Source organism: Corylus avellana, chromosome ca7 (assembly GCF_901000735.1).
Source record: "Corylus avellana chromosome ca7, CavTom2PMs-1.0".
Classification (NCBI taxonomy): Eukaryota; Viridiplantae; Streptophyta; class Magnoliopsida; order Fagales; family Betulaceae; genus Corylus; species Corylus avellana.
Genome location: NC_081547.1, coordinates 5,784,341 through 5,800,124, shown reverse-complemented (window position 1 = coordinate 5,800,124; position 15,784 = coordinate 5,784,341). Strand labels below are relative to the sequence as shown.

The 15,784-nt window shown below is 35.1% G+C and overlaps 1 protein-coding gene across 2 annotated transcripts in view; it reads right to left on the bottom strand.

The window, feature by feature from the left end:
* Positions 1-15,784, bottom strand: part of LOC132188762 (cyclic nucleotide-gated ion channel 1-like) — a 40,222-nt gene that overhangs the window by 20,064 nt on the left and 4,374 nt on the right. The window contains exons 3-9 of one of the 2 annotated variants that reach the window (XM_059603296.1): positions 12,825-13,254; positions 12,392-12,592; positions 12,013-12,314; positions 11,691-11,802; positions 9,811-10,056; positions 9,328-9,725; positions 4,175-4,687 (exon numbers count right to left, since the gene is read on the bottom strand). The exons of the other annotated variant lie outside the window; for it this stretch is intronic. Of the exons in view, the coding sequence (XP_059459279.1) occupies positions 4,564-4,687; positions 9,328-9,725; positions 9,811-10,056; positions 11,691-11,802; positions 12,013-12,314; positions 12,392-12,592; positions 12,825-13,254 (1,813 nt within the window). The 3' untranslated portion in view covers positions 4,175-4,563. Of the gene's footprint in view, positions 1-4,174; positions 4,688-9,327; positions 9,726-9,810; positions 10,057-11,690; positions 11,803-12,012; positions 12,315-12,391; positions 12,593-12,824; positions 13,255-15,784 lie in introns of those variants that run through there. 2 annotated transcript variants of the gene reach the window in all.

Below are 15,784 nucleotides of genomic sequence, written 5' to 3'. Positions count from 1 at the left end.
TTTGACTTAAAAATTATATTTCTCAGACACAATCTCAAACAAACTCTAAGAATCGAGCCTTAAAAACGCATAACATGACTTCATCACTTTCTACTGCACCTAACCCAGCGGTAGAAATTAATTAGAAAATAAGTCATTGTCACCTTTTTTTTCTTTTTCTAAAAGTCATTGTTACCTTTTTTTCTTTTTCTGAAAGTCATTGTTACTTAAAGAGACAGAGAGCGGGACTAGCTACCAGCCTACCAGTGCGTTATTCTGTTAATACTCAATACTCCTAAATGTGGCAGATAATTTAATCGTTGGAATTATATAAGTCAAACAGTACTGAAACACGATATCTGTACTAAATAAACAAAAAAAAAAAAATTCAACTTCTGTTTGGTTGCAGAGAAAAAGAGGAAGAAAAAAAAATTACTTTCATCCATATTTCAAGTCAGAAAATGGAAAACAAAAAATCCAAAGAACCAAACAGAAAAACAAGCAAATTCCAACTTTCTGTTTGTTTGTTTGCTGAGAAAGGTGAAAGAGAATAAAACCCAGAAAAATATCTACTTATGTTGCATGCTATCCAGAAAAATAATAAAATTTATATTAAAAATGAAAAATGAAAAACCCACCTCTACTAAGGCCAAATTTTTGAACCAAACTCAACGGTCTTCCTCTCTGGGATTAGTTTTCTTTCCTTTTCCCACGGTCCCACCGTTTCTCATCAACCAAACAGACAGAGAACGAAAGAGCGCATATTGCATGATATTGTACAGTAAATATCTGGCGGCCTTCCTTGCACGCGAGTTGCTTTCATGGACGATCAGAAACAAGAAGAATAGACTAATTAATGACTTGAGGGAGAGGTTTCGTAGAGAAAAATGCAGAGCCCTGGAAAGAAAGTTCGCGGAGAGAGTCTCCATTAATGGCAGTAACTGTCAGCTGGTCTCCCTCAAAGAGAGCTTGAGATAAGGAGGAGTAATACTACTCTTCTGCACGCTCATTTGCCAGCTTATTTCATCCCGGATGATGTACAATATTTTAAGTGAACTTTTTTTTTTTTTTAAGTGATTGATATAAAATATTATTTAAAACACATGAGGTTAGTTTATATAAAATGATTATAATAAATAAATAAGAAAAATATCCTTTTTGGAATAATAATTAAGTTTAAAAAAATAGTATTGCTCAATAAAAAAAAATTATTTCATATTATAATTAATACTTCCATCCCATCATTCTCTTAATATATTGATACGATATTAATTAAATTTATTTATTTTTCTTTTAGCAAGAACAAATTCAATAATAGATCAGAAATGTCATGTGCAGCACAGTGAGAGGAAGACTCGGGTCAGACAAACAATTCATCCAACAAAAAAATAAAGAAGACTCACTCGGGTCAACCCAAGCCAGACTCGGGTCAATTTATGGATTGGCTTCCATCTTAATTACCTGACCTCCACGCACCTTCACAATCCTAAACTTGTGTTGTGGACATGCTAGGAAGAAGACTTTTTGTAAGTAAGAACTTGTGGACATGCAGTGCTCTACTTATTTGCAAAATATCCGAATGCCCAAGATTTTACTATCTTTTACTTTCTTATAAAATAATTAAAAGTATATATATATATATTATTTTAACTACCCACTTTTTTAAAGCATACTTAAACGGCTACACTATTTTAATTATCAACTTTCATTATTCCATTTAAATTTTCTTTTTCAAATACTTCTTTATATATTTTTTACTTTCTCAAAGAATATAGAATGAGATAATTTACATTATTTCTTATTCATTTAGTGAGTAAATAGTACTCACGAGCATTTCTTGTAGCCTCACCAAAATCATTTTTTGGTTATTTTGGCGAAGCAATTTAACAAAAATGATTAAAATCCTCCATTTTTAGCCTCACCATTTGAACCAAAAATAAATGACAAGTGAATAGTCCTCACTACAGTTGCAAGATTTCTAGATTTTGCTACTACTGTATGCTCTCCTTTTATCATTGTAAGTTTTAACATTATTTTATACAGGAATTTTGACAGCAATGTTCATGAATTTGATTATGAAAATCATTCCAATGAGAAGAATACTAAGAAGAGAAAGAGACAGGAAAATTTGGAAGCTGTGAACATGAAGAATGAATGTCAGAAAGTATCATGCTTTTGTGCGGTGATGACAAGGGTGATTTTAAAAGAAATTTTACAAATAAAAGAACATGCTCGGTTGACGGTTAGTGGTTAGAAGGTGGTTAATAAAAATCACATTTTTTACCCCTAATAAAAAGTAAGAATAATGATTTTTAAATAAAATAAATAAATAATATAAATGTTAAAATAAATATAAAATAATTAATATTTAAATTTAAGAAAAATGCCCCACTTAAACTTATTGTCTTGGCCCTTTAATTGGCTCCAAAATCTATCGAGCCGGCTTGAGTGAAATTTCTCCTAATATTTACAATTTTACATTTGGTTCGCAACCAAGCGGTGGATAACCAAATACAAAAACATATATAATTTTAACTATTTTTTGTAATCAGTATTTAATTTTAATTAATTAAAATAGATAAGAAAGGTCACTTCACAACAGCAGATGATTCTCCAAACTTTAAGCTTGAAGATGTGATAGTGATGAGTTCGTGGTTGTGTCTCAGTCTCGTACTATAAACTTCACAAAACTTCAATAGACTTTAATTCGATTGCTGTTCGTTGAAATAAAGGCATCGAGAAGGTGGGCCTGGTGTATTAATTAATACATATCACGTCTATCTTCTCAATTATTTCCCAGAAAATAAAATAAAAATTAAAATAATTAAAAATAAAATAAAAAATAAAAAATAAAAAAGAGCCACTACCAAAAAGTGGTCTTTTGCAACATCTAACTACCTTGTGACACCTCATCCATTTAAGAAAATTGTAGAAAACCAAAATGAGAACAAACACAACAAATCAAAGTGAAAAAAAATACTAAAAATACCCCTAGCCGCCGAACTCAGCAAACCCATGGCATGGGTTGCGAGACCCACTGGAAAATCACTGGAAAACGCAAAACCAACCTCAAAAATCGATTATAATGCCTTAAAATTTATTTTTTGATTCAAAACTAAATTTTAAAGGGGAAGGTTAACCCTTTAGGAATTTTATCACTCTCAAGCCACTACCGTGACTCAGCCGTAGGTCACAGCCAGCGTTTCAGCAAAAGGAAAAAGAAGAAAGAAGAAGAAATGGGAGAGGAGTTGTCAGCAGGAAGGAAGAAATTGGAGAGAAGAAGAAATAAGGAAAAATCTAATGTTTTAGGCTATATAATAGTTTTGTGCATTTTTTATATGTGTCAATCTCTTACTGGGGCTACCACTTTTGCAGCCTATTTGCATTGAAGTTAAACCATCCCCTCAAAAAAAAAAAAGCAATAAAAATATAATTAAATTTTCAAAAAGTAATTTACAAATGCATATGGTAATCAATAACTAGTGAAATAATTAAGTACAAAATTTGACTTGTCAATTTCTCTTTAATTATTTCACAATTATAAATTATCACATCACTATATCAGCTCGCAAATAATTTAATAACAAAAATTAGAGTACTCTAAACATTTTTTTCTCCATAAAGCAAAATAAACTTATTGTCAAAATAATTTTATTCTTATCAATCCCTTTCAAATGATGGACGTAAGTCTTATTTTATTACTAAGGCATATTCATGTTTTAGGACCATGGTTTGTATGTTCACGTGGCTTTACCAAATATATATATACATATATATGGACATAAAAATGAAAGTGATATTTAGTGTTTTGAGTTTTTTTGGTTATTTGTTAATGTTGGAGAGATAATCAGCCTGCCAGAAGCGAGGAGAGGAGTCGCCAATAGCAGTTCGCCCATTGAGCCCACGTTGCCTAGCGAGCATGTCGTGAGGGGCCCACTCTGCATGTCCCATTTGTTATGCGATCCCGTTGTTTACGGCAACCACTACGTACGAATCTGACCCAAGCATGTCCCTACCATTTATTTAAACTACAAAAAATCTCTAATTATTTAATCATTGGATGCAAGCCAAATCTATAGTACTGAATACCAGTTGTGAAGGAAAATACTGAAGAAACCAAACATAGTAGCAGACTGAAATATGTTAAATGGCAAACATGGTACCCGCCCATTCCACGAATGATAAACAAATTGAGTAAGTAAATGTAAGTTATTATCTGTTTTTAGTATAAGAATTCAATCCAACTAACCTGGTTGGTATGTCAGGTAGAACATGAGAAATGGTAGCATAACTGTGGATTAAAATAGCAGTATCCCAACAATGTAGCCAAATACAAGATTACAGATAAATATGGTTTTCAACTTTCTAGATGATACAGTTTTCTGAAAAGGTTATAATTACAAGAAAATCATAACTTGTATTGGCATGACTACTTTCGCACTTGCACGCTAATGTTCAAATTACATGATAATCACATGAAACACCATACCATTAACGATCTTCAACAGCAGCAGGCTTCTGTAGCGGCGGCGGTTGCAATCTTTGTAGTACTTTGGTGTTAGCTGCACCATTTTGTGGAGAGGCTCAAAGTGCATTGGCAGCAAACCTTGATGCATAAATGGTTGCACCGAGCTTTTTCTTCCTGTACCGGCGCCAAGCTGCTTGGATAAAACAAGCTGCCCACGTCCTCCATTGTTGAGAGTAGAACCTGAAACTCATCATTGCACGATTAGATTACGAAGGATCATTCACTGAAAAAGAGAAGGGTAATCAGAATTCTAATAGTCATCAATATTGCTTTCTTTTTCATATAGCTGAATCCCTCTTTAAAGGTGTCTTAGAATTGTCTTAAACCATAATTTTTAAACCGAAAGTGTTAACCATGCATTTTGAGTCCTGAATGTGAGTTTAAATGAGAGAATTAAAACCTAGGTTTTGTAATCTCTTTTTCCCAACCGCCTCTTTCTCTCTCTCTCTCTCGTTCATTTTTTTTTTTTCTTTTTGTCACAGAGTTAACTCTCCCTCAAATCAAAAGCTCCGATACTCATTGTTAGATTATTGTGAATGTATTTGTGAGTATTGAGTTTCACATTGATAAAATATAAAGAAAATAATAGTTAATGTTGTATCTAAGTAACCCAAGCCCATTAGCTTAGGCTTTTGGGCTATAGTAAATATACTTTTACTAAAAACTCCATTACAACTTACCTCCCCAACACTTCAACATCTGCAACTCTACAACCCCAATCTGCAACTCAAGTAGCGTTATTTTCTTTTGTTCCCTTGGGAAAAAAAAAATAGAAACCCCAATTTCCTGGGAAACAAATTCTGATCAGGTGTGCGTTTGTTGGGAAACTTTTTCACTTTGGATTCAGTTTCACTCTCTCTTTCTGGGATTTTGGGTTGCACATTCTCTCTGTGTTTTTCATTTTTTGTATTTCTCTGTTTTTTCCTTTTGGCTTTGCTGCACAATTGAAAGGGGATAAGCAAACATCAATGGACTCAATGAGGGGTGGGGCAGTTTGAACGCAAAGAGGTCTGATTTCAATGGCACCAGTGATGGGTGGGGCAGTTTGAAGCCAAAAGGCCTTATTTTAATGGAATCAATGATGAATGAAACAGTTTCAGTTTCAAGGGAGAGATTTACGATTTCATGCCCTTTTCTCAAATCTCTCTTTGTTAATTGAATGCGTAACAAATTTAATAACACGTTCTAAAATTGGAAAAGAAGCAGGATGTTACCTATGTTTGTTAATTAAAATAATTAGCAGTAAGAAATTATAGATCAGACACCAACAAGTCCATAACTACCGAGATCACCGCCACAGGACTCTACACAAGCCTCAACGCGCCTTCCAAAGATTCTGCCTGTTCAGCTACGCACCTCCACAAACCTCCAATCACATCAATACTCATGTCATTGGACAGATCTTGCGCCGATCATCGCATATCCACCTAGAACAACCCCCTCCGACGTTGCACGCGCCCCCATGTGTTCGTCAAAGCTTTTGGGATGCGCCTTCATGTGCTTCCACCCATGTGCCGAGGGAGGGTTTATTATGTGCTTCTTAGCTACGCGCTGACACATTGTACGCATCGCCATAGTGGTTGTTCCAGCGCCTCAAATTCACGCGCCAACGTGCTCACACGTGCCTACCAGGAATCCGATCCACCCGGTTCCTCAACCTGGTCCAAATCCAATTCGGGTTATACCAACCGATTTTAACTTTTAAGTCCATCCACCGGTTTCATCCGAGTCCAATTCGTTTCCAACCCGGGTCAACTAGGTTTCAAAGTTTTCAAGGCTGAGTCTCACCAGTTTCAGATATTTTTAACTGGTTTAGATCATCTTTCAAGATGGTTCACCAGGTACAACCCATCCTCAATCCGGTTTTGGTAGATTTCAGTCCAGTTCAGGACATTGTCAGATCGGTTCACTATGTTTCAAAGCAATTTCTATCTGGTTCACTCAGTTCCAATGCATTTTCAACCCGGTTGGAACAGGTTCAGTATCATTGTTGACCTGATTCAATAGGTTTGGACCGGTTCGACCTGGTTTTAGTCTATCTTAGCCCGTCTAGTGGGTTTCAGACCAGATCTAAGCTAGTAAAGATTTAAAAAACCAGAAGAAAGAAGACACACCTCACGCATGAGTCAGTTTCGGTGTGCCGACTCGATAACTGCCCAAGAGGGTTCATTACTTTTGGTTTATTGGCCCAAGTCAGTCCTTTTGGTGTTCGGCCTAAGCCAGCCCCTTTTGGTTTTTGGCCCATTATTGACCCTTTTGGACTTTGACCTGAGTCAGCCCTTTTGGATTTTGGCCCAAGGCGGCTCAGTTGTGTTTGGCCGAAGTTAGCCTTGGATTCTGAAGCAACCAATGCTGCCACCTGCAGCCGTCACTAGCTACCTGCCACTGCCTCTATCTCCTCCAACAATGTCCGCCTTCAATGTTCACCGTCGGCCTTCATTTATCAGCCACCGTCTACGGCCTATTCTAGGCCTCCTCCTCCGCCACCACAAAAAAAAAAAAAAAAAAATCTTATTTCTTTTTCCAAACGTAAGCTCCGAAATCTTCTATTTTGAGTTTGATGAGGGATATTAAAATATATTCTGATATTTATATGATTAATTTATATTTTCTAGTATAGGTCGATTTATGTTTCCTTATATAAGTCGATTTATGTTTACTTGTATAGGCTGACTTATTTAACTATGAATAGGGATCTATGTACCGTAAACAATCAAGTTAATGAGAATTAATGTAGCCCTAGGGGCCCATTCAAAGTGGTGGACGTAAGTGTTTAACACCGAACCACCCATAAATTTTTTATGTTCTTCTCTCTCGCTTGCTTCCGCTATTCATTCCATATTTTAGTTTTCCCACAAATTTTCAACATAGTATCAAAGCTTCATTACATTTCAAGTTTTCAACAATAACGTTCTAAAAATCAGAGTTCAAGATGTGACAAATAGGTAGACTTCTGTTGAGGGCATGACAAAATGAGCTACACTAAATTTAAATGATAAAAATAAGGATATATAAGTTGTTCCGACAGACACCAGGTTGAATATATTTATAAACAAATAATCACATCTAAGAAAGCATATGAACAACCATTTGGGTGATGATAAGACTCAACCAACAACATTCATATTACTACAATGAGAAATCATTTGAAAATTCAGAGAGTAATAATAGATTAAACTTTTTCCTACAATTAAGAGGTGGAATTTAAATTGTTTGGTGGATCCAAAACAACTCTAATAAACAATAGTCAAAAGCCTATCCCAACTAAAATTGACTATCTAAGCCACTCCAAAATCATGTACAGTAACATCTTTTATTAAACTGTTAGGAGATCATTTATTTTGTTTTATATGTAATATATCTTATCATTTTCTTAATATTTTGACAGGGTGAAAAATAGTCTTACGTACAAGGGATATGGCAATTCCAAGATACAAAGAGTTTGGAATTCCAGTTGATTGGTTATTAATAGATTTAGAAGTCGTTGGTAAGGTATGGTTTAAGTGGAAGGAAAATTCTCCTTCTTGGTTGATTAATTATGAGATTGGCTTTAAAATGTTATAGTTAAAACGAAATAGTTTTTGAATGTGCACCTGTAGTGGCAATATATTGCCGGTTGATAAACTTTATTGTGTTGTGACAAACTATATAAAAAAGCTGATGGCCATGTAATATGACATCATTAACTTATTGATTTTGGTATTATGATTTAGCGTAGATAATATGTATTTTATGGAAAAACAAAAGTGTTTGTGTGTATTTGAATGCGTGTCAAATGCTTGCATTTGTTATGCAACAGTAAGTGATAGAACATTGTCCCCATTTCAGATGAGGCTCTCATCTGTACAATTAGCAACGAAGTACAACGTGTAACATCAAAACATGATGCATTGAGTGTACCTAAAATGGAACCAAACAGAGAGTTTTGGGTTTGCAAGGCATGTGGTTTTGTTTTCTGTTTTCATCAGGTATCTTAAATTCCGTACTTAATTATTCTGATTATTATAAATTTCACTGTTAATGTATATATAGAAAAGAGGATTATCTAATTAATTAGATGATTTACATTAATTTAAGTTAGGGGTAACTTCACTTTAGAACCCTGAATTACCACGCGATTTGAAAAACTCACAAACTGTAAAACCTCTAAATTTGGACCTCTGAACTTTCAATAACAATCAATTTGAACATCTCCGTTAGATTTTAAACGATAAAAGTGAGACAATGACGTTTATACCCCTGAATTTTTTATAAAATTTTAAATTTACCCTTAATTCCAAATTAAAAAATAAATAAATAATTTTTTTTAAAAAAAATCAGGGATATTTTTGTCATTTTAGGGATAAATCAGGAAAGTTAATGGTTAAATCTGACAAAGAGGTTTAAATTGACTGTAATTGAAAGTTCAAAGGTCTAAATTAAGAGATTTTGAAATTTGCAGGAGCTTTCTCAAATCACACGGTAATTCAGGAGTTTGTAGTGAAGTTATCCCTCTAAAGTATAATCACGTAGCCAAATTCATTTTAAGAGTGGGGTTGAAACTCTATGATTTTCATTGATTGATAGATACTGATTGTACATGGTATAGATTGTGAAAAATGGTAGGGATGGTGGTTGATAAATGAGTGAGGAAGAAGCTGCGGGAAGAAAAGATTTTCATGGGACGAATGCAGTATTTTTTCCGAAAATTTAAGGAAGAACTATGGCAACGCCCTTTAGGAAAATTTCAGTTAAAAGTTTTTTGTTTGTGCCGCTTCGCTTAGACAGACATGACAAGAAAGATCCAAAAAGTTGATAAGCATGGGGTTTAAAAGCCTTGCCTGAAAGTGTGCTGGACCTCCGGGCCATGAAGACCCCGAAACTGAGTGGCCACAAACTTCAAGTCTTCAGCCATTAAAGCGAAGGCTTCAACCTCTATAAGAGCATTAACTGTTCGAGTTGAGATGGGATGATTAATGGTAGAGGAGTGGGGATCCAAAGCCCAAGTAAGAAGCTCTTCTCCACAGAAGTCACCAGCCTTCAAGTAAACAGTGTTAAAGAAACCAGCTTGTTCACCATAGGTAGTCATACTGGCTAGCTTTCCTCGCATGACAAAGAGCATTTCGTCCACTGGGTCCCCCTGACGAACAATTAAGCTCTTCTCTGTGTAAAGTACTGGCTTGAGACGATCACATAGTGCATCCAGTAGTTGTTCATCCATGTTGTGAAATAGGGGCACCTAAAAGATAAAACCATCGCTAAAAGTTTGAAAAAAAAAGAAAAAAAAAAAAGAAAAAGGAAAAAAATAGAGGAAAAACACTTACTCTCATAACCAGAGCCAAGCAGAGATGGCGCTTTATATCCATCTTGAGATCCCTAGGAAGGTTACGAATAAGATTCTCTTCCACGACACCTCTGGTTGCTTTCCATGTGAACTCTTCACATCGTCTAATCCGATCCCTTAATTTCCTAGGGAGCAAACGGCGGGACATCCACTGTTCTAATTGTCTAATCCGATCCCTTTTCACCAACATTTCTTCTACTCTACCTGTTGTTGATTGCAGATATTTCTGTAACAGCACAAAAAACATAATATACCACCTTAATTAGTTCGTCAAATCTATGAGTATGAGGATTTTCCAACAAGGTTGCCGGTTAGAGTTACACGTGGATTGAATTGGTAAGAATAGAGAAACATCATGTGGCAGTTGGCAAGTTAAAATAAATACACGAATGTTATATTGATTGAAGTTGGCAAAAGTAGGTGTTAATTCATCGGTTGTTCCAAAAGCTCAACAAGTGAGACTAACATATTACATATGAAATATTAAATTGAAAATAGAAAATAAATTGTTGAGTCAAATTTCAAATATCATTACCACTCCAAATACGTGTTTATCACAATTAATGCCGAATTAATAATATAAAGCAATAAACAATTCAAGCACCAAAATATGTAAAGCGATAAAGAGGTAGACACAGATATTTTAGTCACGAAGAGTAAACCTTTTAAAACCCGATCTACAAGTAAAACCCAGGAAATCACTATAAAAAGATTATCCAGAGATTACAGACACTAGGAACACTTGCAAACCGATGCAAGACCTTGGCTCTGTAAGATCGACAAGCCTACAACTCGTCTCTTTGCTCACAATCTTCTTCAATGTGATTCTCCTTTACCGGACCCTTCTCATAGACTTCTCAACTGTAAATTTATCAAAGGAATAACTCAAACTCTAAGAGATTCAATTTCAACGCTCACTACATAAGATCTATCTTAGCACAGCCTCAGACGAACTCTCTGGGTGAAAATCCGTACCTCTCTTTCTATAGAGGTGTATTTATTATAGCTCCATCATCCCTAGACCTAGGAAACAGTTTAAATTCATTTAAAGCTGTTACAGGTACGTGGCGTCCGGACGGGAACATGTGCCGTCCAAACAGGGCAACAAAACACGGCTAGAACGTGTTTTTAACACATGGTCGTCTGCAATCTCGTCCGAACGAGATTGCACACGAGCCATTCTGCCCAGCTTTGTAGTCTTCTCTTTATGGCCCGTTTTGACCTAGTAAACATTGGAATTAGCTGAAACTCGTGAAACCTAGCTTTGTAGATCTTTGAGTTAACTTTCCAACGCCACAAAGCTTGCTCCAATCAGAAGCTTGAAACTCTAGATATGATCTTTTTAGTAAAAGTCGTCAGACGAAAATAACATAAGCGTTCGGACAGGATTCAGACGAGACTCTCAGGAATTCTTGTTTATCAAGCTCATCTGGACGGACTTGCAAACGAGATTGCAGACGAGGCTCTCGGGAAAAATAGAATTCTTTGAGCATAACGGCACTTCTTCCCGTCCGAACGGTACTTGCATGGATGATGAATCTTGGCACTTTTGGTCACCATTTTGCCTACCGAATTACGCTAACAAGAACTTACAATTATGATATTATGTTAATTAATCAATTGTCTTCAAAGTTTAAACTAATAGAAATTAGTCATGAATTTAATCATTTAATTAATTCTAAAATTTTATTACGTAAGAGTTAGAAGATAGTTTGATTTTATATTAAAGGAGACAGCAATACATGCTTAATTCATGAGGTGCATATGCACAAAATCCAACATGTATAAACCTAAACATCTCATAACGCTACAACATACAGTTGGAAAGATAATTGATGAGGATATATATCGTATTATTACCTGAAAATTGCCGATAAGCAATGCAAATAAAACCAACCCAAAGATGGATATGGAAACCGCAAATAATATCTCCCAAACAAAAGTGCTTGTATTGAGGTTTTGGCCAAGAGAACTGAGAAAAAAGGAAACGTAAGAGTTAAAAATGTCTAAGCTCCAAAGTTTAAGTCACAATGCGGTCAATATTGGTATAAGTTGAAAAGCTTTTAGCTTGGAAGTTAGATAATATAAAATTTTTAATTAGTCAGATGCCAATTAATTCGAAATAGTTTGACAGCAGGCAACTGAGTAAGAATCTAGTTTGAGGATTATATATATTGCTAACCCAAGATTACGTAGACCCCACCAAAAGCAGTAAAAGAATTTCTCCCAAAAATATCTTGACTCAACCACTCCAGAGCTCAGAACATCAGTAAATATTCCAAAGTTGAAGACAGTTGAATTTGTAATTTCATCAGGATCGATAAAAGGGCAAGCATCATAAAGATATTGATCCAAGGCCTTGTTACGGTTATTATGTCCACAATAGTAATTCTGAGGCAGACAATCCTTCTGTTCCCTACACTTTTTGTGCCAGCAATTCTGCTCTCGTTCTATCGCAAACAAGTACCAAAATGCTCCAATCACCTGGTATGCATGTCACATTTATCAGTGATCTAAAAATCTTGGAATAGGTTAAGAAATAATAATAATAATCAACTTACGTGACTAGCTAGCATGTAGAGAAAAAGATTATACGCAGCTCGAAACCATACTATCTCAAGTATGCCAGAGGCCCTTGTTACTTCTATATATAGTGGATAGATCCGCAAAAGTCTTGGCACAGACTGGGAGAAGATTATGGACATCAACATTATTTCCTTCTGTGCTTGGGTTTTCATTGAGGGCATGATAAATACTAGCACCTGAACAAAGAGACATCAAAATAGTAAAGCTAACATTATATGCATAGTTTTCATTCTTCTACATCAAGCAATTAATACAAAGAGACATCAATACCAGAAGTTTTGTCATTTCAATAATTTGATATATGCATTACATAGAGCTCTCAGAAAGTAAACTAATACATCACAATCAGTACTTCTGGGATTGATAATAACCAGAGAGTTTGTCAGGGCATGTAAAATCTAAGCATACCTGTGGCAGTGGAAGAATTGATAGGATGTCAATGATGAAGTAGGAGAGCAAGTATCTTTTAGCAATAGCCTTAGGATCATTATTCAACTCACCCCTTCCAAACACTCGAGAAGAAGGGGCAATAATCCCAGTTCGGAATTGAAAGATTATATGAATTGCATAAAATGCATCTATGAATGAACGAAAAACACAAGCATAGATCGCCACTTTCTTGTCCAAATCCAAGCACTTGTCCACGTCATTCATCCTTGGAATGTAAAAGAAAAGGGGGTCTATGGCCACGGACGCCACACAAGAGAGCATAAAAAAATTGTTCCACGTTTGAAGAAATTGACCCTGTGGATCCAAAATTTTCCTCCTACGTAGTTCATGAACTGAATATTGCTGCTCTAAATCTTCAAACCTGGATAAAATGGGTTTTTTTCTGTTCCTGCGCGGAAGTATATATAAATACGGTAAGTAGCATAAAGAAAAGTAGAAAGTGTCAGAAGCTATGTGAGTACCTAATTGGACGTTACCAAAATCAAATAACTAATTGGAATGGTCAATGACAAGGCAACAAAAAAGATGTTAATGGACAGAAATTTCTATCAAACTCGGTTAGAATGATTTTTTCCTACTCAATCTATAAAATAACCATGTTTCCATTGAAAATGTGAGAAACACATGTTCTGAAAAATAGCTATTTGATGCTTATTTATATGTGATCCTGAGCATAAATATTTATTAAAGTATTATGCTATGGGATAGTTTGTGATCAACATAAAGATTGAAGTTTTATGGTGCCACTATAAAGTAGTGAAAATCAAAGTGACAAGGGAATAGCCACAGCATCCCAAGTCATGATGATAATCAAGTAAAGACAATTTTGTAAAACTTCATAAATAAACTTTTGGCATCTATTTGAGAATTAGATGTTAATGAAGTTGTGATTATTATAATATTTTTTAGAAATAGCCACATCATTTTAATTTTATAATGATAATCACATTAAGATTATTTACAAAACTTCATAAAGAAAATTAAACATCTATGTTGTGATTAACTCATAAATTTAATGACTTTGCCCCACATGAAGGTTATGATTTTTATGATTTAATTAAAATAAGATGGTAAATTTGGCATTAAAAGTAAAATTTTCTTATGCCCAAAGGTACAAAAAATATATATATTATTATTTGTTAATGTTTAAATTTACTAGTCTTATTGTTAAATTTTAAAGTGTATTTTCTAGAATCCACAGTTATTAATTTTCTTCTTTTTGTTTTAAGTGATGTTGTGAAGAATTTATGTAAGTTTAATTGTGGGGGGACTCATTTGCACATGATGGATGACACATGTCATTCTCTCTTTGTTTAGCCTTTTCCACCTTACCACCTTCTATCTTGGTCATCTAACCATCACTATCATCATTCAACCCACTTCATTCTTCAATGCAACCTTACACCTTCCCACGAGACATTATTATCATTTCTAATCCAAATTTGTTGCTCTTCCTTGGTCTCATGAAAAGTCACACCTATCTTGTTTAGAACTCTTCCCTAACCCTTATATATACCCTAGGCATGTTTCCTAGCTTTTTATTCCATCATATCTCAACAAAACCTTCTCCCATCTTGTGCAAGAGTAGTCTAACCCAAGTTTTTCTATTGTTGTAATATTTCATAAATAAGAAGTATATTTTTTCCATATACTTTTGATCTTTCTTCTACTTTTGGTTGTGAGTCCTTGGGCTAGTATAATTTTGTTGAACTACTTGAAAATCGGTTGTTCCTAATTTTTGGACACCGTATTTTTTTCACACTTATTAATAAAGTTATTTAGTAAATTCATGTGTGATGTAGCCTTGACCCACAAGTAGGTTGAAATTTACTATTAAATTAACATTGGTTAATTAAATAAAGTTAATTCATATCATTAAAGTATCTTATTTGTCTTGGTCATTGCATGCATTCATGTTGCTTCAATTAATGATATTTTATGTTTCAATACTTTATAGTGATAATTTGGCAAAGGTGTTAGCAAACAGATTGAAGATAGTGTCGGATAAAATTATCTCCAAGTCGCAAAGTGCCTTCATTAACAGTATGCAAATTTTAGATTCTATTTTGATTTCTAATGAATGCCTTGATAGTAGGTTGAGGTTGAGGGAGCCAGGGGTGATCTGTAAGATGGATCTAGAAAAAGTTTATGATCATGTGAATTGGGATTTTCTGTTATACGTGCTTAGGAGGTGTGGTTTTAGGGGGAAATGGTGCTCTTGGATAGAACATTGCATTTCTTCGACACGTTTTTCGATTCTGGTTAATGGTTTTCCTAATTTTTTTTAGTAGCTCCAGGGGATTGAGACAAGGGGACCTCCTTTCTCCGTTATTGTTTGTCTTTGTGATTGAGGCTCTGAGCAAGATGATCTTAGTGGTGGTGCATGGGGGACTGCTAGAAGGATTCAAAGTCGATAATGCTTCTTTCTCACATCTTCTATTTGCCGATGACACTTTGATCTTTTGCAATGCTATGCCCAGCCAGCTGCGTTATTTGCGGAGCATGTTTTTATTGTTCAAAGCTACTTCCAGGCTGAAGGTAAACCTAGCTAAGTCGGTTTTAATTCCAATGGGAAATGTGGAGCAAGTGGGTACGTTAGCCAGCATTTTAGGATGCGGGGTTGCTTCTTTGCTAGTTAAGTATCTTGGTCTTCCGTTGGGAGCCTCTTTTAAGGCCAAGCATGTTTGAGATGGTGTTATTGAGAAGCTAGAATACAGGTTGGCTAGTGGGAAAATGATGTATTTATCGAAGGGTGGTACGGTTACACTTATCAAGAGCACCAAAGCTAATTTGTCTCTCTTTCCTATCCAGGTGAGTGTTACTAAGCACATCAAGAAGCTACAACGCCAATTTCTATGGGTGGTATAGGCGAAGAGTTCAAGTTTCACTTGGTAAATTGGGCAAAGGTTTGCACTCCA